At 36.2% G+C, this 26989-nt stretch overlaps 1 protein-coding gene across 1 annotated transcript in view; it reads left to right on the forward strand.

Annotated features, from left to right (window-relative positions):
* Positions 1–26989, forward strand: part of ASB3 (ankyrin repeat and SOCS box containing 3) — a gene marked incomplete at its 5' end in the record, with an annotated part of 106627 nt that overhangs the window by 61075 nt on the left and 18563 nt on the right. The window contains 5 exons of the mRNA XM_046661837.1: positions 8818–8930; positions 9506–9641; positions 12571–12748; positions 15046–15243; positions 25030–25287. Of these exons, the coding sequence (XP_046517793.1) occupies positions 8818–8930; positions 9506–9641; positions 12571–12748; positions 15046–15243; positions 25030–25287 (883 nt within the window). The remainder of the gene's footprint in view (positions 1–8817; positions 8931–9505; positions 9642–12570; positions 12749–15045; positions 15244–25029; positions 25288–26989) is intronic.

Genomic DNA, 26989 nt, shown 5'->3' on the forward strand with positions numbered 1-26989 from the left:
ATAATCTTGGTCCCAGCAATTCCATTGCTAGGCATATATTTGACATCAGTGTATATCAGTGTTCACTAAAAGATGTCGGATAAATAAATTGTGTTGTATTTACACAATGGAATACTATACAGCAATGAAAATGAATGATCTACAACTACAGACAACAATATTGATAAGTCTCACAAACATAATGTTGAACCAAAGAAACTAGATGTAATAGAGTATCTAACCTATGTGTTTCCATTTATGTAAGTTGATCTGGATCCTTGCATAGTATGTTCAGTTTGTGAAAATTCATTGAGCTTATTATATGTGTCTTTTTGTATGTATTATAGTTAAATAAAAAGTAAAAAAAAAACCCCAAAATAGAGTAATGCCTTAAAACAGAAGAAGGCAGGCTAGTCAGTAAGAATTAAGACATCATTGTGCCAGAAAACAGGTCAAGAAAAGCTATGGTAATTGAATTTAGAGTTTAGTGCTGCGCTTCCTGGCAGCCAGAGTAAAAAAAGAAAAGCACACTGATCAGTTGATGCGTAAAGAGCAATGGTTCCTACAGTGAACTCCAACGAGAATTTATTGCTGTATCTTTTATATAAGATACCTTAAATAATGTAACAGGGTGGCTATTCATTATGCTAATTCCAGCCGCTTCCAGAAAATAAAGTCAGTGGAAAAGTCTATATCCTTGAACTTTTAAAGATTTAACAACAGGGACCTCAAATTCAGATGCTTGCTGGGGCTGGAAGGTAGATTATAAGTGCAGATGCTTCTAGAATCTAGGGACTGTTGAGGAAAGTAAAACCTAGTCCAAAGGGGCAGCCACTGCTTACGGAAGCCCATTGTTGCTGGATTTCAAGGCACTTCAAATATGGATATCTGTATTTTTGTTAAATGTGGAATTTCCTGATTTTTAAATGTTGGCTCAACTATAAAACAAAACAAAACCAAATAAAACTGTGTGGACCAAATAAAAGACATCTGGGGATAGAATCCAACTGATAAGCTGCCAGTTTGTGACCCTCAGTAGAATACATTTATTTGTTGTTTACAGAGCACAAACCAATGGATAGACAAAGGCATACTTTTTCATCTCCTGAAAGATGACCTCAGAGCTCTGGTGTTTCCTAAACAGAGCAGCCCCCTTTGATCATAATGAGGAAGCAGGATTGTGTTAGGACACAGTTGAACCATCTGTGCTGCAGTGTTGCTTCACTAATGCTGTGGTCTTCTGTATATGCTTCCACAGTCTAGGCTGTAATTCAGGATCTGAAATCTCATTATAGGGAAATGCTATGAACAGATTGAGTCATTACACAGGTGTTATATAGGACTTTCTATCTTACACTACTGAAATGTAATTTTGAATTGTTTTTTGGGCTGAAATTCCGTTTAAATGCAAATATTAAAGTGAGCTTGAAGATTGTGGCCTTGAGTCACAACAGCAGAAGTATCATCTTGTGGTGAAAAATTTGTAGACTTTGGAATAAGCCAACACCAAAACACCACGACAAATTTTTGAAGTACCATATCCAGTTGAAAAAAATTATTAAAAGTGAGATAGACTACTAGAAATAAGCTGGAAAGGAGGTATCCATATTAACAGCATAGATATCACAAATGTATTTTTTCTATTTTTATTTATTGGATAAGCAATAATAAATTTTAAGAAGAAAATAATGATCCCTTATCCTACACATTTTTTTTTTTTCACCTTTTTTTTCTTTTGAGGACGATAGCCCTGAGCTAACTACTGCCAATCCTCCTCTTTTTGCAGAGGAAGATTGGCCCTGAGCTAACATCCACGCCCATCCTCCTCTACTTTATATGTGGACGTCTACCACAGCATGGGGTTTACCACGTGGTGCCATGTCCACACCCAGGATCCGAACTGGCAAACCCTGGGCGGAACCTGCGAACTTAACTGCTGCGCTACCAGGCTGGCCCCTATCCTACACATTTTTGTCTTTCAGAATTCCCTGCAATTCTTTTTGTGTACACCTTTTTTATAGTTATGTATAAATTTACATGGACATTTTCTAATTTAAATAGGCACTTTACATTTTATATAATGCATCATAAATATTTCCAATTTAGATTTTTTACTGCTATAAGCATTTTTTTAGCATTTCAATACTATCTTAATAGTTGTAGTTTTAGATATTATCTAATGAATTGTCTACTGAAGTTGTTATATCATAATGTTGGACATTCAGGTTTTTTATATTTTATGATGCTTTCAATTTCCTCCCATCTTTGTCAACACTTGTTTTTGTTCATCTTTTTGATTATAGTTATTCCAGGGGAGGGTGAAATGAGGTCTCATAGTTTTGATTTGCGTTTCCCTCATGACTAGTAATGTTGATCTTTTCATGTGTTTATAGGTTATTGTTTCAATTTTGATTATAGGAATAAAAGAACTCATGTTGATATCTCATTTAATTTGTAAGTTCTAAATAAATGCTGCCTCTTGATTTTATTACTATTTTACCTTGAACCATATCCAAGTTTATCTTTCCTGTGTAATAGTAAAGATCTGATTGTTCACTTTGAGAATCCTACTTAGTCTTAATCTCAGGTCGCTTTTTTTTCCTTTGTTCATTTCTATTTTCTTAGTATTTGTAACGCTATGTTTATGTTTTCTTTAGGTGACCAGTCAGTATAAAACCTCTACTGTTTTCTGTCCATCCATCTAGTATTATTGAGTGACTTGTGTATGTCAGGCACTTTAAGTGCTGAGGATATACAGTAGTGAGTGAATCTTGTAATCTGGTGAGGAATTTATAATGAACAAGTATACATGTGAATTATAATTGTGATCTGTTATAAGTGATACCGAGGAATAGGGCATTATGATATGATAGACAGTAATGAAGAGGAGGGACCTGCTTTAGGTGGGCTGGTCAGTGAAAACTTCTCTCAGTTGTGGCATTTTGAAAGTATGATGAGAACCATTTGAGATAAGGCAAAAGAAGACGAGTGTGACTAGAACACAGTGAGTGTGGGGAGAGGCTCACAAGGTGAGGCTGAAGAGAGAGCTGTTCCCCTCAGAGTAACTCCAGCCAAAAATTCATTTGTTCCCTTAAAAGAAAAAAATCATAACTTCTTGCAATGACCTGCAAATCTGACTCCTTTCTACCTCTCTGGCCTTATTTCCTCTTCCTGACTTTCGGCTTCAGCCACATTGGCCATCCTACTAAACATACCTAGCCCTTTTCCACTTCCCTGCCTTTACACTTCCTGTTTCCTCTGTTTGGAGGACTCTTCCTCCACTTCTTTGCATGGCTTACTGCTTCTTATCTTTCGTTTTCCTGTTCACATGTGTCTGTTTCAGAGAGACGACCTCTATCCTCTTGTCTAAAGTAGCACTCTCATACCCAGTCACTGCCTGTTACTCTAGCCTGTTAATTTCGTTCACGGTCTTTTTGTCAGAACCTATTTTATTTATCTGTGTTCTTCTTTATTATGTGTCTCTTCACTAGAATGAAAGTTCCATGAAGGCGAATACTTGGTAGGTCTTGTTCACTGCTATATCCCTTGTGTTTGGCACAGTCCCTGGCACTGTTGAATGATTGGATTAATTAATTTATTATTGCAGAGTCTTGAAGGACGTGGTAAGATGATAGGTTTTATTTTAAGTGCAAATAGGAGCCCTGAAAAAAATTTTAAACTGCTATTGTAGCTATTAAGTTGATTTCAATGGCTTGTTGTTTATACCCCCTTTTATAATCCTCTGAATTCTTCCATGGAGTTGTCAGGTATGTTTATATAGTCATCCTTAATTTAGATAGAATGTGAAGTCGTAAGAAGTGTAGTGACTTCTTCCAAAGCACTGTGGTTTGCTGGTTTTCTGGGATCTGTAAATCAATGTGGCTTTGTTTTTAAAATCAATTTTTGGAAAATTTCAGGCATTATTTCCTCAAATATATTTTTTCCTACCCAGTTCTTACTCTCTTCTCCTTTTTGGACTCCAATTACATGTATTTTGGACTGTTTGATGTTGTTCCACGCTGTCCCTGATGCACAATTCATTTTTCTTCAGTCTTTTTTTCTCTTCTTTAGATTGAATGATTTATATTGATGTCTTCAAGTTCGATGACTCTTCTGCCATCTCTAACCTTCTTTTAAGCCCATCCATTTCTTTTTTTCAGTTCTAGAATTTCTGTTTGGTTCTTTTTTAATAGTTTCATTTCTCTGTTGAGATTCTCTGTGTATGCCTATTTGTACACCATAGATATTAAAAGTAAAATCTTTGAGCATATTTTTCTTAAATTTTTAAAGCATATTTGTAATAGCTGCTTTAGTTAATCTGTTAGACCCAACATCTGGACCATCTCGGGGTCAGTTTCTGCTGCTACTTTCTGACTTGTATGCTGGGCATTGTGGATAATATGTTGTAGAGACTTGAATTCTGTTATCTTTCTCTGAGAAGTGTTGATTTTTTTTCTTTTTTTCTGATAGGTGGGTCATTCACTGGCTTATCACCTTGAACTTGCTTAGGTTTGGTTTTATGTTTTGTTAGATAGATCTGTGGAGAGCTTAAGGTGTTTCCCAAGCCTCTCTAACTTGGCTGGACTCAACTCTCAATCTCTGCCTTCTTCCTCATCTTGTCAGGGCTTATTTTAGGCTTAGTCAGAGCAAATCTAGAGTAGATCTTACTCTCAGATGTGGTTCTTACTCCTAGGACTCTGCCTTTTGGGTGTCTTAGCTGGATGCCCAGGATGTTCACGAGGTATCATGTGGTTTCGCCAGTCTGACTGGACCAGAACTCCTAGGAGTTCCATTGCCCCTCAGCACTGTTTGACCTCTAGTTATCTCTATTCCATTCTTAATCCGTTAGCTGTTCTCTGGTAAGCTTCATCTTGCCTTGTACATGTGTAGCCCAGACCTCACCTGGGGATTCTTGGAGAACTTGCACAGTAGAACCTCCCCTCTCATGGTAGAACCTCTCTGGGGACTTGCCACGCAGATTTCAACTGCTTAACCTCTAATCTCTGCCTCCTCAGCTCAGTGGACTGCTGCACTCTGCTTGGACTATTTCCTCTACCTTACCCGTGCTCTGCTCAGACTTCAGCTCACTGCACCTAATCAAGAAATGTCCCAGGCAGAGAGCTTGGGTGGTCATGAGACTTACCTCATGAGTTTCCCTGCTCTCAGCAGTCACAGTCTTCTGCCTGTTGTTTAATGCCAGAAAAAGTTGCCTTATATATTTTCTTCATTCTTATGACAGTTTATGGCGGGATGGCTGGTTTAGTACCAGTTATCTTGTTATATCCAGAAGTATAATTCCAAAGCCTATTCACTTTGGAGAGGGAATATATTCTTGAAAAGAGAAAATCTTATTTCATTTTAGATGTTTATTTTTCCTTCCTCCAGTCAACAATTGATTATTGTCTGTCTTCTCCCTGCAGTTGGCACTGGGCATACAAAAGGAACAAGACTCAGTTTCTTTCCTCAAGGAGCATACTTTCTTAATGATAAGAAGGCCAATAAATAGGAAGTTCGTCTTTTTATTTATTTATTTTTTTGAGGAAGATTAGCCCTGAGCTCACATCTGCCGCCAATCATCCTGTTTTTGCTGAGGAAGACAGGCTCTGAGCTGACATCCATGCCCATCTTCCTCTACTTTATATGTGGGATGCCTGCCACAGCATGGCTTGACAAGAGGTGCCTAGATCTGCACCTGGGATCTGACCCAGCAAACCCCGGGCTGCCAAAGTGGAACTTGTGAACTCAACTACTGTGCTACTGGGCTGGCCCCTCAAGTCTTTTTTTTTGGAATAAACTTTTTTCTTTTTTTTGAGGAAGATTAGCCCTGAGGTAACTGCTGCCAATCCTCCTCTTTTCTCTAAGGAAAACTGGCCCTGAGCTAACATCCATGCCCATGTTCCTCTACTTTGTATGTGGAACGCCTACCACAGCATGGCGTGCCAAGTGGTGCCATGTGCGCACCCGGAATCCAAACCGGCCAACCGCGGGCCGCCGAAGTGGAACGTGTGCACTTAACTGCTGCGCCCCTGGGCCAGCCCCTGGAATAAACTTTAATTGAAGCATAAAATACATGGTTATGGTATGGTCCCTCTGCCCCGATTTGGCAACTTGTTAAATAAGGAGAGAAAGTTGATCCACCTCTTCCAAAGGAGAGGCGTTGGTAGTAGTAGATGTAACCTATAAATACACTTTTCTGGATCACTATTTTTCTTTTTTTTAAAGATTTTATTTTTTCCTTTTTCTCCCCAAGCGCCCCGGTACATAGTTGTGGGTCCTTCTAGTTGTGGCATGTGGGACACTGCGTCAGCGTGGTTTGATGAGCCGTGCCATGTCCGTGCCCAGGATTCGAACCAACGAAACACTGGGCTGCCTGCAGCGGAGCGCGCGAACTTAACCACTCGCCCATGGGGCTAGCCCCTAGATCACTATTTCTTAATTATTAGCCAGTAAATTTGCTTATCGTGAAATAATTAGTAAGAGGTATAAAAAAGCTATTTATCTGCTGATGTGTTGGTTTCACTCTTTTTGTCCTTGGCAAGTGTTTTCACTAGAGATGCAGAAATCAGATATCTTAATGTATTTATGATATTAAAAGTGAAAACAGTTTTTCTCTGACTTGTATAGTGTATTTAATAGTCAAAACAAGTGTTTTCGACTTTCTTTTTTTAGAAGGTCAGCTTAAAACTTGAAAACAAACTTATCTTCATTCTACTTCATATATCACTGTTGACAACCTGATAATCTTCAACTCAGGGTCTGGCTATAGAATGATTTTTGCCAATAATCAGTGATAATGATATATGAATTGGATATAAAACAGATTTTCTTCCTTTTCTGTCAAAACCTCCACCCAAAATTAGATTGATTTTAGACTGATTATAGAAAAATGACTTAGCTTGAAAATCTGTTGTTTTTTCCATAGTAAAATGCCCTTGAATGTTAACTTGGAAATAAAGATGAGTTATGTTAAACTTCTCCTACAGTGATACTACGTCAACATGGTGGTTAAATTTCTGAAACCTCCCGGGATAAGAGAGTTGTTGATTATAGAACTTCTGACAATCTTATGGGGGAAATAAGCCTTGGTGTAAATTCAATATACGAAATTAATCGGCTGTCAACAACATGTTAGTCATCTTTGATAATAATGAATACATTTGTCATTTCTTGTTTTATACTTTTAAGGATTTTATCTTCCACATTGTTTCATTTTTATTAGTGTTTTTCTAATATGGCCCTTCATCCAGATGTCTAGTACTTTTCTAATTTTTTTTTTTAAGATATATTTTTTTTATAGATTTTTTTATTTTTTTCCTTTTTCTCCCCAAAGCCCCCCAGTACATAGTTGTATATTCTTCGTTGTGGGTCCTTCTAGTTGTGGCATGTGGGACGCTGCCTCAGTGTGGTTTGATGAGCAGTGCCATGTCCGCGCCCAGGATTTGAACCAACGAAACACTGGGCTGCCTGCAGCGGAGCACACGAACTTAACCACTCGGCCACGGGGCCAGCCCCTGCTTTTCTAATTTTTGACTGAGAGTTGTTGATTCTCACTTCCTGCCTCCTACTATAGCAGAAGAGATAGGATAATTGTATGCTTGAAATGAAATGAAAAATCTTGTTTTTCAAACCTCCTTTCCCATTACCAAGCACGTGTAATCAGACCTTCTTATACATACCTCTCTTCTTTCTCTTCTTGTAGATACTGGTATTTCCACAAACTTAGAATTCTAGGAAGACGTTGGAATAGCCTACACCTGCAGCATTCACAGTATACCTTATCTGCTAATGGTGTGCGTGTGTGTACTTATTTTATTAAGTATTATGTAGGTCTATTCTGGCATTCTGATTTTTTTCATTAACTCCTCCAAAATTACTGCCATGTTCATAGTAAAGTTTTGTGGTAGGTGGCATTCTAGAAAGTTTAGCCTGACTTGTTTGTTCTATCAACTTAATAACGTTATACCTATGTTTATCCTCACTAGCTAGGATTTATAAACTTTTATATGTACATGATATTAGACTATACATATCTTGTGGTAATGTTAAATTAGATATGTAAAAGAAAGAATGATTTGGTGAAATTAGTAAAAGGGACATGATTTTTAGGTATCTATAGGCATGCAAACTATTCTTTCAAATGATCTACGTCAGCAGCAACTTAGGAGTCATTAATTTCAGTTACTATAGTTAAGTAATATGTGTTACTTTAACAACACTCTTTAGTTTATTTGGAGTCCTCTTTTAGTTCAAATAAGCAAAATTTTACTGTATTTTCATTGGTTGATATAAGAACGTCATTTTAACAATGATTGTTTATGGATTATATTATGCTTAAAAAATATGCAAGGCACAGACTTTCAGTATTGCTCTTTCAACTTGCTTGTCAGTGACTATTGTCATTTGTGATCAGATGGTAATGATAGCAAACCTTTCAATTCTTCTAAGACTGTTTTTCCAGACTGGTGCTGTTTCTTCTGTCTTGTTCATCCCATCCCCTTCCCAATTGTATTTTTTATAAAATAGAAACACATCGTCTCTATTATCAGAGAGAACATATGTTTGCCTCTTGGCTTCCAATTCCTCTGTATCTTTTAAAATATGATTGAAAATAATTTTGTCTGTACACAGAAAGGATATATATGTTAATGGGTTTGGGCTACGACAATTGTAATGAATGTTTTGGCATTGCATAAGGAGTGTGTGTTTTGATTTGTTGATAGGAATGATCACAGCCTTGTGAGTTACAAGGTGAATAAGTGATGAGAACATCACCAAAGTGTCTAGTCCTACAAACATGCCTTTTTACTGACAATAATTTTTTTGACTGCTGTATTGCAGCTGTTGAAAATGGACAGGTAGATGTGGTAAGGCTGTTGCTTCGACACGGAGCAAATGTTAATGGATCCCATTCTATGTGTGGATGGAACGCCTTGCACCAGGCTACTTTTCAGGTAACCTCTGAATTTATTATTTCATTTCCACGTAAATTGTGCATTTTACCCTTTTAAAATGACAGTTCTATACAGCTTTTGCTTCCTACTTGCCTGTGATTTATGATGGTTAGTGCAGTACAGAAAAGGCAGTCTAAATGCTAATGATCATTCTGAATAAGCCAACTGCTGTAGTAGTTCCAGCAGCTTTGGGCTGCAGGGATTATCTAAGGTTTTTCAATGTTGATAGCATAGTTAAAAGACCATCAGAATATTTGGGATATAAATTGATAACAAGCAGTGGCTTATTTTAGTTATAGTAGTGTATTTAGAAACTGTAATAACACCTTAGTGCTTGGGCTAGCAAGCTAATTTTCAGGATTTTATAAGGATTCTAATTCCAAGAGATCTATTTTTGTTTAGTGGGCTAGCTAAAGGTATAGAATAATCTGATTAACACTTCCTTCCCATCCACCAGTTTACTTTTCTAAAAAAATTTTCCTTTAGTGAGGGTAAAACACACACACACAATAAGAAAAGAGATACCTTCTATTTTCTTTGTTTTCTCTTATTTAAAATATGAATCTGTGCTTTAGGAAAATGCTGAGATCATAAAATTGCTTCTTAAAAAAGGAGCAAACAAGGAATGCCAGGATGACTTTGGAATCACACCTTTATTTGTGGCTGCTCAGTATGGCAAGATAGAAAGCTTGAGCATACTTATTTCATCGGGTAAGATTAATCCATTAGCCTTTGCACTGTTAAGATCATGAGTTTTAACTTTGTATCTTCCTGGGAAGAATAATTCTTGACCAGATATAAATCAGGTTGTGAAGTTTATGGTTTTATCTTAGTGGTAAATAAGAGTACATACAAGTTGATTTGTAGGCCTGGTTACTAAGTGTCTATTACTAACATGTACAGCTTGTTATATGCAATATAACATTGCAGTGCACAGCTACTAATTTATCTGGGTAGGAACATAATGATCTATCACTGAAACAGGTTTATTGGCAAGTTGAATGATGGGGCTATCCTTTTTTATAGGGACCTGAACAGTTCCAACTTTCTGGGGTATAAGACCAGTTTAGGCTTAATTAATTTATTAGATAGCTCTTTTGTATATTAACCCTTTGAGTTGGGTGTTTTGGTCAATTGTGTGATATTTAAATGGGTTTATTTCAAAGCTTGTTTACACTTTAATAGCAATATAATCCTGGTAAAGGTTTCTCTGTGGCAACTACTGCACATTCAGCATTGCCAGAGAAGATGGTGTAGAGGTGGCATTCTTATTCTGTATGTCATTTCTATGACCAGAAATGTTTGTTACGTAAGGGCTTTTAAATTCCTCCAAACACTGTGTGTGCTCATAATGCTAACTTGATGAGGCAGGGATAGTCAAGAGCAGAAGGGAAATATACCAGATTTGCCACCAGGCAAATTTTTTTTTTTTTTTTAAATACCTAGGCTTTTTAGATACCTTCTGTAATACCTAAGCTTTTAATAAATTACCTCCAAATATACAAAAAAAGCCTTTATTTAGACATCATGGCATGCATTTTCTTATTTCTGTTTTCTCCTTACAAACCTTTAAATACTCAAGTTGAAGTGGGAAGCAAAAGAAACATTCATTAAGTGCCAAATTAAGGTATCTGTTACAAATATTGAATCCATAAGTCACAGAGTTCAGAGGAATCTCCAAAATCATTTATTGAAGCATGTTTTTTTTTTTTATTAAGAATCCTAGGCCCTGAATGTTTAAATGCCTTGCCAAAGATCTAGAAAGTATTTCCTGGCAGAACCTGGGCTTGGACTCAGGCCTTCTGACTTCTCATCTGCTTTCTTCTATGTTGTACCTTCCTGAGGACTGTCTTAATTCATTTTATGGCTGCCAGTCCCATAAGTTCCAATTATGAGTGTGTAACGAATATTTAGAATAAAATGGGTTAAATTGCACCTCAATGTGCTGAGCCTATCTCCTGGAACACTAAGTACCCGTTTTGTTTGGCTTTGTTCTTTTTTTTTTCCTTCTCTCCTCTCTGAATAGTTGTGAAAAGCAAGTTGAAAAGGTATGTAGGTATGTCTATAATGTAGCTGTATATGTTTCTGGCTCCTTAAAATGACTTTCGTTTCAGTGAATTATCTGTCATTTTTCCGACTTTATACCTGTAATCTTTCTCTTTTTTTGGTATGAATACAGTTTTTATTGAGCATCTAATTTGTGTCCCACTGTTCTAGGCACTGGAGATAACACAGTCCCAATTTACATGGGCACATACCTAGATAAGTGGGTATTTACAATCAAGCTTGTGAAATTTTTTTTCCATATATATTTCACTTTTTTTCTTGTACATTGTAATATATTTTGAATTCTGTGTAGATTACATCATGTTCACCACCCAAAGACTAATTACAATCCATCACTACACATGTGTGCCTAATCACACCTTTTGCCCTCCTCCCCCCCCCTTCCCCTCTGTCTACCTGTAATTTTACAGGGACTAGTTCCTTATTCTTTCTGATACATTGAAATTATCAATCAAAATGAAACATTGCTTAAAAAAGAAAGTTAAATAGGTTTCTTTCTTGACTTAGGCTTTTTTTCAGTAATAGTGTTCACTTCTTTCTGAGGCTGACAGTAGATGAAGCATCCACCTTGTATAAGTCAAGAAGATTCTGCTTTTCTAGACAGGTTGAATGTCCAGTTGGAATTTCTGAAGGTTCCATAAACTCTAACTTACCATTTGTGTTTTGCATAGTTTTTGCCCATATCAGGGCTTTGTTTTATTCAAGGTACACTTATGGAACATGCTTTTAAATAAAACATAGTCTTTTTACCCTTGATGATGATGATTTTTCTGCTGAGATATAGTCCAGAAATTTAAAAATTCTCACAGTCGTATACTAACACCATACTTAGCATATTTAACACATTGTCAATGAGAAAAGATTGGGGAAAGTCTGCTGTTTTCAAAACCTTCACCAAAATTGAGTTCACTTTCAATTTTTCACATCTTTCTACACTGGCATCTAAATAATTGATTAGATTTATGCTTTAAAAAATTATCTCAGAAACCCATTTAAATAGATCTTTTTCCTTTTATTCTAGGCTCTATTTATCATGCAATGGTCTTGAAGAAAAGGGATGTAATAAAGAGTATAGTCAATATTAGTTTTAAGGCATAGCCCCCATGTATTTACTGGAAATTTTTCTCATGAATCGATCAGTGACATCTATAAAGTCTCATAATTGAGGTTTTCCTCATCTTTTTCTGTACTTAGCAGAATTGTTACTCATATTTGGTGGCATGCATTTTCCCTTTTCAAACATTTACTTACTGGATCCACAGAGTGCTTTTTAGAGGGGGGATTGGAATGAAATGAATCCTTCATTGAATAAGATTTTTGTTTTAGCTTAAAATGAATTCTGAAATATTAATTACTTGTTTTCTTTCTAATGTAAGAGCAAAAACAATTTAAATGATTATGAACAAGTTGGGAAAATCAGTGTTTATACAACAATATCCACTGGGGGAGGGGGGAAGCTATTGTTCTGTGAATCCCTTTTAAGGCAGCTGCTTTGAAATTTATGTTAATTATCATGGCTTTTCCTTTTTTGCATAAATGAGAATTATGTGTTAAATGTTTTATTTTGTGTTAGGTGCAAATGTCAATTGTCAAGCTTTGGATAAAGCGACTCCTTTGTTCATTGCTGCTCAGGAGGGCCACGTGGAATGTGTGGAGCTTTTGCTGTCCAGTGGGGCAGATCCTGATCTTTACTGTAATGAGGACAATTGGCAGTTACCTATTCATGCAGCTGCACAGATGGGCCATGCAAAGTAAGTGTTAAAAATGGAAAATACAAATGGTCTCATGATTAAAAGGTAATAAGGAAGAAATCTTCTGGGCCAGACCTTTTACCTCCAGGCAAAATCCTTGCTATTTCCTTCTCTACCAGTTTGCTGGGTGACTAGATCTACTCATATCTGTCCTCCGTGTCATCTCCAGGTCCTCTTAGTCTTGCACTTTTCTAGTGTGAGGTAGAGTGGCTAGAGTCCACATAACCCCAGGGACTTTCTCAGGGTGTTAAGTCTTCCCTCTGATTTCTCAAACTATAGCCTTGCTCTCCCAGTCCTCTCCAGTTTTAGCCCAGGCCTCTTCAGGTAGTGATCTGAAGGCCTTATTCAACTTCTTTACGTTACCTCCCTGACCCCCAAAACTTCTGAGTTTGTGACACCCCACCTTGGAGTCGAGTCTTTCTTTTGTCTGGGTTGGTAGTTCTCCCCATCGTGAATTCTTTGACTGGATTTCTTTATCTAATCTCAAGTCCAATCTGGTACTTTTCCCTGCTTCTATTACTCTTCGTTTTTTTTTTTTTGAGGAAGATTAGCCTTGAGCTAACTGCTGCCAATCCTCCTCTTTTTGCTGAGGAAGACTGGCCCTGAACTAACATCCATGCCCATCTTCCTCTACTTTATATGTGGGACGCCTACCACAGCATGGCGTGTCAAGCGGTGCCATGTCCGCACCCGGGATCTGAACCAGCGAACCCTGGGCTGCCAAAGTGGAACGTGCGAACTTAACTGCTGCGCCACAGGGCCAGCCCTGCCCCTATTACTCTTCTTCCTTAGCCAAAATTTCCCATGAAACTTTGGTATTTCTTGGAGAGAGAGAAAGGCTTAAAGAAAGTTGGAATTCCCTGAAGTTGGGGGTTCCAGGAGTCTTAGAAGCTATGAGAATATGACAGTCTATCGTTAACATGAGTTGGCACTGAACAGTTTTTTAAAATATGTTTAAAGTCTTTAGAGTCATAATTCTGCAATAATAATTTTAAAACTATTGTTAATATTATTTAATTTAAAAAGTAGTAGTGAAATGATCGTTACTTTAGTGTGTTTCCATAGTAGGAAAACAAATTCTGTAATTTGGTTATTATGCCACTAGGTGGCATGGTATTTTACTATTTCCTTAAAGATATTCATAAGCGTATTTGTGCCTTGTCGAAGAGTATAATTTTTCCAACCCATTTAAAAAAATTAAACACATTTATTAACTTTAAGAGACGTTAAACAGATCCTTTATTTTAACAAAATACATGGGTTTTAAAATTTGGTATTTTCTTAATTGTTGATTATTTATTTAAACGTAAATCTTAGGTACAATTGTACTCTGTGCGTTACATTGATACCAAAACCCTCTTGGGAATTTGTTCTCAATTTTGAGGATTCTGTTTGTTGCTAACGCTTTCCTCCATAGACTGCTTCTACGGTAACCCCTCTGTGAATGGAAGATCTCCTTCAGGGTTATCATCTCAGGCCTGCCTTACATGAGGAAAAGTAGCAAAGAGAAAGAACGTTATGATGATATGTTGGAGTAGCCCTGCCTTCCTTTTCCTAGAAAGAGGGGCGCTCCTGGCTCACATTAGCCCTACAATTGTATTTTAAATTTTAGAATAGTAGACTAGTCTTTTCTCTCTGGCTGAAGGTAAGTTTACAAGTAATCTAAGAACTTACGTTTTAGTAATTTTCTTTAGAACTTTCTCTGCTTAACCAACTTCTTTATAAATCTGCCTTGGTGTTTGAAGAGCTCATATTATTTTCAGAGAATAGAATATGTTAGCAGGAACTCTGATTTCTTCCTGATGGAAATACTATTCATGTCACTTATCATCTTTAAAAATTCTTATTAATGAGAAAGATAAAACTTTAATTTTTACTTTAAGAAAGAAAGTAATTTTTCTTGATACAAGTTTATATTTGGTATAATGAAGTTTTAAATTATTAGATCCTAAAATATCTAACATAAAATTTGAATTTGGGGAATAAGGTGAAGGTGGTAAGGTAAATAATTAGTGAAAAAATAAAAAAGGACAACTGTTATCTATTTATTTATAGGAACATTATTTAATTCTGTTTCAGATATGTATAAGGACGTTTGTATTAAGCAACACTAATAAGTGTAAGATTTGGGAATAGAGAGCCTGCAATAATTTAATGTAGTTAGGAGGTTCACTGAGGACAGATGGACTTCTTTAAATCAGTGAATGGGTGTCTGTTAATATATGTGCTGGAGAAATGCTGCCTACATTCATGTCCGTATAAAAACATTAATTGCTCCTGAATTTGTGTACTTGCAGAATCTTGGACTTGTTAATACCGCTTACTAACCGAGTCTGTGACACTGGGCCAGACAAAGTGAGCCCTGTTTACTCAGCAGTGTTTGGAGGCCATGAAGCGTGCCTAGAAATGTTACTCCGGTGTGGCTACAGCCCAGATGCCCAGATGTGCCTCGTCTTTGGATTCAGTTCTCCCATGTGTATGGCTTTCCAGAAGGAGTATGTATATTTGCTATATTTTTATTCTTTTTTTGCTTTATGGAGATGTATTTACAAGTGACTTTCTTTTATGATGAAACTTCGTATCTCTTAGTGCTAAATTGCTAACTTAGAAACAAAACACAGGGGCTGGCCCAGTGGCGCAGCAGTTAAGTTCACATGTTTCATTTTGGCAGCCTCAGGTTCACTGGTTCCGATCCTGGGCATGGACCTATACACTGCTTGTCAAGCCATGCTGTGGCAGGCATTGCACATATAAAATAGAGGAAGATGGGCATGGATCTTAGCTCAGGGCCTATCTTCCTCAGCAAAAAAGAGGAGGATTGGCGGCAGAAGTTAGCTCAGGGCTAATCTTCCTCAAAAAAAAAAAACATAGACAAACAGAAAAAACCCTCTCTGATGGGCCTTGATCAGTCAATGTACAGTAGAAATGAAGTGATAATGTCAGATTTTTTTCCTTTCCTTTTTGGATCTGGATTATATTTTTAAAGTAGCAATTTTAGGGAATATTTTCAGTATATTAAAGTAAATTCAGGAATTCTCTGATATCCTTGGTCTTCAAAACAGTTCAAGAATTAAAACACACTTTCAGTTATATGATAAATAAGGTCTGAGAATCTAATGTATATCATCCTGACTATCGTTGATAACACTGTTTTGTATAATTAAAATTTGCTAAGAGAGTAGAACTTAAATTCTCTCACTGACAAAAGAATCTAAATATGTGAAGTGATAGATGTGTTTAATTTGATGAGGGAAATCCTTTCACAATGTATACTTATATCGACTCGTTTTGTACACTGTAAGTATCTTACAATCTTATTTGTCAATTATACCTCAGTAAAGCTGGGGCAAAAAAAAAGGAAGAAAGAAGAGTTAAAAATGACTTTATCAAGTAAGGCATTGACTGTGTTTCAGATTATTTACCATTTGAAATTTATATTTACAAGACTTATGAGCCTAAAAATAAAACTTCAGTTTTGTAGATATTTGTACTTTTAATGTATTTGGTTTGTAGCATTTCTTTATGTGAGTCAGAGTAATAAAATTAAAGTCTTAAAAATATTTGTTTTGCTAATCTACCATGATCCTGTGAAGTAGAATACCTGAAGAATTACTGCTGCTTTGTTAGCTTCTGGCCTATACTCATCTATAAGACTCCTAAGGTTTTAAAATAGATGGTAAGAATAAGGCAATGTTTAAGAAAAGTCATGTTGAGTAATATCTATGGTCCATCCAATAATGGACTAAGTTGTGTGGATAGATGCTATTGTCTTTTTAAATTTTATTATTATTATTATTATTCCCTTTGGTGAGGAAGATTGGCCCTGAGCTAACACCTGTGGCGGTCTTCCTCTATTTTTTGTGTAGGACACTGCCATAACATGGCTTAATGAATGGCATGTAGGTCGGCACCCAGGATCTGAACCTGCAAATCCCAGGCAGTTAAGGTGGAGTGCACAAACTTAACCACTACGCCACTGGGCTGGCCCCTACATGCCATTGTTTTTAATGACACAAAAGAGGCTACAAGCATACCTCAAATTTCTTTGGCTTTCCTGAATTCACTATTATGGGTTGCTATCCGTGATTTAATTTAAATATCTCTCAAAAGCTTATTTACTAACCTTTTCTGTCTCTACCCCCTCTTAACATTTGCTATATAAAATAGTTCATTTTTATTCTGAATTTAAACTTCCAGTTATATATTGTAGTCTGAATATTTGGGGTTTTGGTTAATCGGAGTATCTGGGACCCACTCTATGCATAACTTTCGTGATTTCATAGAAGTTCGTTGTATACCCCCTTCAGTTTTGTCTTTCTAAACATTTTAGTTTACCTTCACTGGGGCTGTGTTGATGACTTCAGTTGTTTCTTCATTTATCTTTCTCTATACATATCTAACTCCATTGCATTTTATTATTAGGTCAGAATTGAACTTTTTTTTATTAGATAAGAACATAATATTTTTGGGTAGTTTGTATGTGTATGTGTCCAATATAATGATAGTCTTTTTTGACCTTCATGTTACCTTTTGGAGGAATGATGTTTTTGGTTTTTCTGGTCCCAGTAAACTTGTACTTCATCGTCTTATAAGTGTAGTTTGAATTAAACCATATAACCGAGTGCTCTTGTTAATCCTAAAACACCTTAAAATTAATGTTTTCTGGCCTGAGGAATCAGGTAAATAGAATCCTGTGGGAAAAAAGTGTGAGGGGAATCCTGGAGAAGGGGATCCTCTACTTGTGTGTATGAGCTTGCACATGTCCCGAGTTCACCCCAAGCTCTGAATGCACAGGACAGACCCACATTGTTGAAAACAAGATTTAAACTCTCACCCAAGTCTCAGGCTCACCCCTGAGTGGCATGTTTCCTGAGACCAAACCCAGAGCATCATGGCAAAGGCTTTGAGAACTGAGCTGACATTGGAACCACTGTCTATAGAAGGTGAAACAAAAATTGTAGTCTGAACCTAACTAGGTTATATACCTCCTAAAATAAACAAACAAAAATCAGTATTCTTCAAAGGATTGTAGCAGGACATGGGACCCAGAGTCTCTGTAACATTCACATTCACAATGTCTAGGATACAGTCTAAAATTACTTGACATGCAAAGGATCAGTCAAATATGACCAATTCTTAAGGGAAAAGACAGTTAACAGGTGCTAATCCTGAGATGATCCAGATATTGGAAATAATAAATAATTGAAAGCAGCTTTTATAACTGTGCTTTATGAGGTAAACACACTTGAAATAAATAGAAAGGTAGAAATTCTCAGCTAAGAAATAAAAACTATAAAAACAGAAACAAATGGAAATTTCATAACTGAAAAATATAATATCTGAAATGAAAAATTTACTACATTGGCTCCATGGCAGAATGGAAGTGACAGAGGAAGCAACTAACTTGACTATAGATCAATAGAAAATACCCAAAAAGAAGAACAGAGAGCAAAAAGATTGGAGGGGGAAAAAAAAGAACAGAGCCTCAGGGACCTGAGGGACAATGTCACTGGGTTGGCATTTGTGTCATTAGAGTCCAGAAGGAGAGGAGAAGGAGATTGTCACAGAAAAATTATGTGAACTAATAATGGTCAAAAACTTCCCAACATTGGGTAAAGACCTAAGGTTATAGATTTAGGAAGCTTGGTAAGCTGATACAGGACAAAGCCAGGGAAAAACATGCGCAAAAATAAACTCCTGGAAACCAAAAGTACAGAAGCAGCAAGGTGGCGTATGTGGCCCTTGATCACAGACGTGAGTAGCAACCTTCGTTCTTTGCACGTCTTGGAAATTTTGCTGTGGAAAGTGGCCCTGGAGAGCGTAGTTGTTTGATGGCTTTACAAGGGCTTATCAGCTGTTTTCTTCTGTGTGGGAACTTGTAATAGGACCAAAGGTATTCTTAATTAGTAAGGTAGGTTTACAGTAATAAAAGTCTTTGGAAGATACTGTTTCTTAATCTAGAGGGAAAAAGCTAAAACATCAAAATACCTGTTTTATGAGGGTACATTCCCCTAGTCTTTCTAATTTACTTTTAATTTCTTTGCCTGGGACCCATGGCCATAGACTTAATTTTGGTACATCTTTGCCATTATTATCTACTTTGTGGGGAATTTAATTGAAGGGGAAACCTTTACTAAGGGACTAAAAGTTGGTAGCATCATAATCACATATGCTGGCATTTAATGTGTATATATAAAGGAGATAAGTATAGTACATTGCACAATTTTTGGCACATAGTAGAACAGTATCAAGGTTAATTTTCTTCTCTGCCATCCTCTTTATTTAGAAAACAATTATCAATTAGATTTTTAGTCTCTATTTTATATTTATATTAGCTAATGTCTGGCTATTAGGTTGCATGTCAGTCACTGTACATTTAATGTGAAAATCATTTGATTATTTTGAGACTCTGTGTAAAACTTTGCTGATCAAGCAAGGAAACTGTCATTCTCCCACCAGGTTTTGTTTTGGTACATCAAGAGGGTAATACAGCCAAGTGTCTAGGGGAAAAAATCAAAATTGAAAAATTTAATTTAAATTTTTTTTTTCCGAGGACGATTTGCTCTGAGCTAACATCTGCTGCCGGTCTTCCTCTTTTTGTATGTGAGCTTCCGCCACAGCATGGCCACTGACAGATGAGTGGTGTAAGTCTGCGCCTGGGAACTGAACCCGGGCCAGTGAAGCAGAGTGTGCTGAAATTAACCACTAGGCCACCTGGGCTGGCCCAAAATTTGTTAGGTCTTTGTTATTTCTTTCAATAAGTATGAATCTTAAATTTGGATTTTCTACAGTCACAATAGCTAAAAATTAATTAAATTAATTAGGATTTCCATTTTAAAAAGTAAGGATAATTCAACATAATTTCTGTTTAAAAATAACTATTGTGTGCTATTGCTCCCTAATGAAACAGTGTCTGAATTTTCTATTTTCCATTTACCAATTATTATTAAGAATTTGAGTTTTGGTCACAATAATAGTACCAGGGAACTTGGCAGACCCCATTTGCTGAAATTAATTATTAGATATTCACATTTTCAGAGATTTGGTAATAGATAATAAGTTTAGTTGTATATATTTTGAAACTCTATTTTTATAGCAACAATGTGTTGTTATAATAATGTTAGTTTGGTATAAGATTGTTATATAAAGATTGTTATATAAAAAGATTTAATCAACACTTATCTGACTTTAGGTGTTAATGAGTCAAAAACTTCTTTTTTTCTCATTTGTCTGTTGTCTGGTATTTCTCTGAGAGCTAGAAATTTAGTGTTGGTGGCCCTTCTTGTGCTACTGGCCTGTTGTGTTCTACTAAACTTTTATGTATTTTTACAAATAGTACAATGAATATCAAAAGGGGATGGCAGTAATAAATATAAATAATGATTCTGGGTTTTAAGTTTTCCCTTCTTTATTGTTTGGTCAGCTGATTTAACTTTTTAGCGCAGTATTTGCATTCTGAAACATTTCTGGTGGGTGTCCCTTCGAGTGGATGAAATTCCATTTGAAGCAGTGCCCTTCAGCTCTTCTACCACTCCAAGGCAGGTGGAGTGGTGTCTCCTCCACCACTGTACAAAGTAGGCTTAGTCCTTTGGGACTAAAAAGTTAACAGCTGCAGTGATGTGAAAGCCAGCCTTTCAGGGGCACAGTTGAATAATTCTACTGAAATGGGAAAATATAAGAAAAAGATTCCTTTAACTGGAAAGGGTGAAGGAGGAGGGAAGTTGAGAAATTTCAGGGCAATTTGAACAAATATTAATGCCTTTTATATATGGCTGTCGAAAGAGATCGTGGGTTAACTGACCTGATTTTGTCTGTCTAATTGATACTGTTCATTGTTATCACATTAGTTTTTTAGAAATCGTCGTGTCCATTCTCGTCACCGTATCACACATGGGTACATCTGACAAGACCTAGTGTCTTCATTTTGTTTTCTGCTCATGGCTGAAAGGCATGCAGTAAAACTTACTATATGGCCTATTTGATAATTCAGCTAGTAAGTTGGTTTAGGTATTTTGTTGGCTAATTGAACATAAAATGCTCAAGATGTTTGCCCATTTCTATTTGTTTAAATCTTGTTAACGTGTTGAATTTTTTTTACTATGCCTCTTTTATCTGGGCACTGTTTCTGTGCACATTTTCAAACTTCAAAGAGCAGAATGATGGAAAGTATATAAGCCCCCAAATAACGTCTAGACATTGCTTTTTTACTTTTTAAACCTCCCCTCTTTCTGATGATTTTCACTATTTATATAGCATGCAGTCTCTTAATTTGTCACAGTTAGTTCTTAATATTTATGTTAAATAGGATGGACTTTCTTTTTGATCTCTAGGACTTGAAGACTTTTTCCAATTCTTCATCAGGGCTTGAGAGAGAATTAGTTTAAGTGTTAAGAGAAATTCATGCATCTGTCCATGTAGTTTATATTTTAACCAAAGGTTCTTTAAGCCTCTGAGTCCACTGTTGCTCAATGACATGTAATGATCAAGGTCATATAGAGCACTGAAGTTGCTGGTTTCTGGAGCTTGTACATATACATGAGACCTTCTTAATAGCCTTCTCAGAAGCTCAGGGCATGCTGACAAAGTTTTACGATCCTGCAGTTTATTTTGTGTTCATCATTCACCATATAAATGGTAGTTTTCTTGGAAAAGGGTCTAGAATGTAGCACTAGACAGTTTCTAAGCCTTTCAGGAGTATGGTCTTGTCTCTTCTACCACAAGGCAATATGATAATTGGAAGGAGTTTAGAGCTGGGTTTTCTGAAGTGTGTTTTGTAGAATACTAATACTGTGGATTGTTAATAGATACTACGTGGGATAAAAGGGGTTCTTTAGTTAATTGAGTTTGGGAAACAGACTGTTAAGCAATATTAAATAAGTCTTCTGAAGGGCTTGTAAGAGTTTTCCTTATGGTGGTGTTTTATGAATTCCTAAGAGGGGAGTGAGTCTACAAGTTTGAACAGTTTGGAAACGTAGGTTTAAACTGTTTAAACATAGGTGAAAACTGTTTAAAACCATCAGTCGGGACTTAGGTTTACAATAAATATACTGTTGTTCCTGTGTTTACAGACTTTTAGGGCATTTTATACTCTTTATTTCACTTTTTTCAGATTAACAATTGGACCCACTGCTTTAATTTTAAAAGTACTTCCTCTGAAAGGTGTCTGGAGGTTGGAGAACAACATTGGAGGATATAATTTGAAAATGTAATTAGCATACTGTTTAAAAATAAGTTCATCCTATATTTCACCCTTTTTTGGTCTCACTGTATACTAGATAGAGTTTCTCAAATATTTTCATTATGGAACCTTTTTTTTTTTTCTTTTTTGATCTGGAGGATTGGCCCTGAGCTAATATCTGTTGCCAATCTTCCTCTTTGCTGGAGGAAGATTGTCCCTTAGCCAACATCTGTGGCAGTCTTCCTCTATTTTGTGTGTGGGACGCCACCATAACATGGCTTAATGGATGGCATGTAGGTCCACACCTGGAATCCAAACCTCAAATCCTGGGCAGCTGAGGTGGAGCGCACAAACGTAACCACTATGCCACTGGGCTGGACCCTATAGAGCCTTTTTCACATGGATAGTTTTCAGGGACTAGTATTCCATGGAACATACTTTGGGAAACACAGGTCTGGCCTTAAAATATTTTTCAATTTGACTATTTCATGAAGTGTTCAGTTTTCATAGTAGTTAGAAGAGAGACATTTCAGATATTTGCTGTATCATAATCACCTTTAGATTTTGGTTTGATATTCTTATCCCAATTCTACCAATTACTAGCTCTGTGACTAAATGCAGTTTTTGCATCTAGAATGGAGATAATAACAGAACTTACTTCTTAGGACTGTTGTGAGGATTAAGGCAAAATCTTCTACGTAACACATTTAATGTAGTGCCTGGTACAAAATAAATAATAAAGTTTATTATTATAGAGAATTATACATGTACATGTTCCTCTCACATTTTAGAGATGCATGGTTTATCCTTTGGCCTTGTTTCTAAAATTTTCTTAGCGTGATCCACATGTATATATTGAAATTTTAGTAAGAAAGCCTCCTGGTTTTGTAGTTCTTTCTAAACAGAAAATGTCTAGAGAACCTGTCTGTAGCACTTTATCTAACAGGGTGCGTTTAGGGCTTGCATCTACCTTTGTATTCTGTAGCAAAAGTATATCTTCTTTAAGACCTAAATCATTAAGGACTAAAGTATCTATTGTTAGGCTATTGATGGTTTCAAAGTGTTTGAGGGAAGAATTCAACCAATCCCTGCATTGCACAGGTAAACACACATGCCTTGAAAATTGCGGGCTTCTTCAGAATTATATATCCCATTTGTAATGAGGCGGTGCTTTGAACTTTTCTCACAGTTTAGCTGCATATTTATTGGCACATGTTCAGCAGTCCGTGTGTAGCTTGTCTGTTCTGTAGTGGAATCGGCAAATAATCACGGCAGGGAAAATAGTGAGAGCTTAGTTAAATGAGGTCAAAGTGGTTGAAATAAATTGGTGAAAACTGTTTAAAACCATCAGTCAGAAGTATATTCTTTAGCATTTCTTGTAGTGCTGGACTGCTGGCAACAAATTCTCTCAGCTTTCCTGTATCTGAAAGCAGCCCAAGGAAAAAATACATACGTACAGGGCTGTTTTCAAGAACAATGATATGAATGATATACTTCTCATCAGGAACAAATAGCAAGATGGTAGGCAGACAACAAAGTTATTAATTTTTATAAAGAAATTTTAGAATTGTAGATTTTTCTTTTCTGATTACTGTGCAAATGATTAAAAGTAAAGAGAATACTTTGTTTAATCATGTACCTAAAGAAAGGAAACACAAATTGGAGAATAACTAAAATGAGTTAAGTGATATTTTGCTTATGTATATAGTGTTTTAACTACTTTAAAACTTGAAGTTCCATGCATAAGTCCTTGAAGTAATTGGTCTCACATGACAGTGGTTTAAACATTTTATATTTGTTTTATGTATAATTTTTATGCCTCTATTTAGATTCTATAATACTATGAGTAATGAAGTAATTCTTTTTTGTCTATAGTTGTTTCAAGTAACATTAATACCAATGTCAAAAGGAGAATAATTTTCTTCTTACATGTTTTCTTTCCTGGTTGTCTACATAGTGAACGTGCATGTTTACTGAGCTTTGTTACAGTTAAAGTTATATCAGAAACAGTTTTTTTTAATGTGACTACACAGCCATCATACTTGCAGTTTTTGATGACTATATCATATTTTGTACTTATCTGCTTCTGTGTTGGACATTTAAGTAATTACTTTCTTTTTAAAGTCTGTTATAGGTAATACTATGGTTAACATATTTGTGCAAATAGGATATAATTTCTTTTTGATTTTTTCTCTTGGATAAATTGCCAAGATTTATGTTTATTATATTTTAATTTATAGTTTGCTTTATATATCATTTTATTTTACAAATACTTAAATAGTTCTAGTTCTGTGTGCGAGAAAGGTTAAGTAACTTGCTCAGAGTCACACAGCTAGTAAGTGACTGAGCACCTGCCTCCAGTGTCTGTGGTCCTTATAACTGTGCTGTAATCCCTCTTTCGATACATCCTGCCACTTAGCTCTCTCAAAAAAAACTTACACTTATTTTCAATCGATTTAACCACAATTTACAAGTATTAGAGGGTAAATTTTTTTTTAAAAAGTAACCAATTTAATAGGTGTAAAATGATATACTTTTATTCTGTAATACTACTTGATAAAGAAGATAATTTAAAAATATAAATCTGTAAGTTAAATTTTTCTTCATTAGAAAGAAAAGCTTTTCTACATGGTTTTTTTTTTACCATTAGACATTTAGAAGTAAGAGGGAAATTGGCTACAGCTATTGCTAAAGGAAATGGTATCTTAGAGATTCCTAGAATGAGTCATCTGTCTTTAGGGACTGAACACATTGTTTATTAACTTTGTTTAACAAATATTTTATAGTAGAGATACTTAATTGAACAAAAATATCACAGTTTGAGGAGAGTTTTCTGTTCGTTAATGATAATTTTAAAAATTGTTAATTTTAAATTCTAAGGGTACTACCTGTTCATAGTTGGAAATTAAAAACCACACAGGAGGGTGTAAATTGCAGCATAAAACCCCTCTTTCGCCTAGTCTCAATCCACTAGACATGTAAAAACCTTCTACTATCCTGTCTGCCGTTCATTTAATCTCCAGCTTTAACTACTGTTAACTGTAAGAATTCTTTTTTTATGTAAAAGTCGAACTTCTGTTTCTCTTTTTTTCTTGTGGTGTAGCTGCGAATTCTTTGGAATTGTGAATATTCTTTTGAAATATGGAGCCCAGCTAAATGAACTTCATTTGGCTTACTGCCTGAAGTATGAGAAGTTTTCAGTATTTCGCTACTTTTTGAAGAAGGGTTGCCCGTTGGCACCATGGAACCATGTATCTGAATTTATAAAGCATGCAATTAAAGCGCAAACAAAATATAAGGAATGGTTGCCGTCTCTCCTGCTTGCTGGATTTGACCCTCTGAATCTACTATGCAGTTCATGGTAAGAAATGCTACCATAGTGGACCTTACCATTTTTGAGAGAATATACTACCTTTGATTTCCTCTAATTTCTTGAGATCCCTGTGTTAAGAGGAGGGTGTGTGTGTGTGTGTGTATATATATGTGTATGTATGTGTGATTTGACTGTAACGGCTAGGTTGGGCTGAAGGAGTTGGAGGGCTGCTAAGAGTGAGATTGAATGTAAGGATACAGCCCTGGAAAAAGGTAAGAGGTGACTGGAAGGGAGTAGAAAGGTATGGATGCCAGTGGACTCTTCTGAGAAGGATATTTTTTCTGCTTAGCCATTCCCATGCTCCTCTTAAAATGCAGGTGACAGAATAGTTGTAGCTGCTTTAGAGATTTCTGTTATCCCTTAGTCAACTAGATTGAATCCTCCTGTCCTACAGCATTTTGTCTGTTTGAAATTTGTCTTACTTAATACTGATTTCTGCAGCAGTTCAGGATATAACTTGTTTACAGCAGATAGTCTCTCAGAACAGCAGCCCCTACAAGTGATTATATGAAAGTTGAGTTAGGATTTTTCTTGGGCAAAAAGAGGAAGACTGTTCCTACCAGCTCCAGCCTTTGCAAGAGTTCTTAGTGTCTAGATGGGGCCGAGAAGGTAACTGTGGCGGTGAGAGGACTCTTTTGGCCTGATCATTCAAGTCAAATGAGAAAGTAGAATAAAGGTGTCTAGGAACATAGAGGACATGGATATTTTATAAAATTCAATGAAACATCAGAAGTCTTCATTTTTATGCTTCATAAACTACCATTCACTAAAATAATATTTAGATGAATACTGAGATTTTGTGTTTCAGCAGAAAAGTGCTTTGATATCTTCTTATTTGAGTTTTTCCTTTCAGAAGAGGTCCTCTTAGAGGTTCAGGTTTCGTTTACATTTCTGGGGACTCCATCTTCCGCCTGGTGGCTTCACCATCTTTAGGTGAAGAGCAGGTCTTTATTTGGCAGGATCCCAGCATCTCCCCCTTTTAGTATGTCTGCCGTTATATGGAGTTCAGGAATTTCACTAAGCGGAGGTTTTATGCTTAGGACTATCATCCCTTTCTGATACTAAGTGTTTCAGATATGTGGTTTGTAAGGAAAAACTGCTTTCTGGTGGGCGGTTTGAGGAATATAGCAGTAAAAGCAAAGTTTAGATACACGTTCTGATCTCCACTTTCCTTTTTTTATAGTTTACAACAGGTTGAGTCCTTGATTGTATTTACTCCTTTGTCCAGTAGCTGATTAACTCATAGTTATCTGTTAAATGCACATAGTTATCTGTCAAGTGCTTTTCCATAAATGTTCACAAAAATCCATTGTATTTTTTAGATAATTGAATGAAATGTGAAGATTATTGACAATTCATTGAGAAATGTCTGATTTTTTAAAAGTTACTTGTGTATGTATATTTGACTTAAATCCCTTTTATATGTGTGTGCACACACACACATGCACACTGTTGAGAGAAAAACACTTGCTAATGAATGCTATATCTAGCTATTAACAAAGCTGTTTGGGTACCTTAAACTTTTTACTTAGTGCGTCTTATTGTTGTATCCGGGCTCCTGACAGCTAGCACCAGTTGCCCCTCTCCATTCTAGGGTTTACTTCCCGGCTGCTGCTGTAAATGCAGCTCAACATGTGGCTGAGGATAGCCCTGACAGTGTGTTCCCTTTCCTCTGCCACCCACTTGGTGC

Source organism: Equus quagga, chromosome 5, assembly GCF_021613505.1.
Source record: "Equus quagga isolate Etosha38 chromosome 5, UCLA_HA_Equagga_1.0, whole genome shotgun sequence".
In the NCBI taxonomy this organism is placed as follows: Eukaryota; Metazoa; Chordata; class Mammalia; order Perissodactyla; family Equidae; genus Equus; species Equus quagga.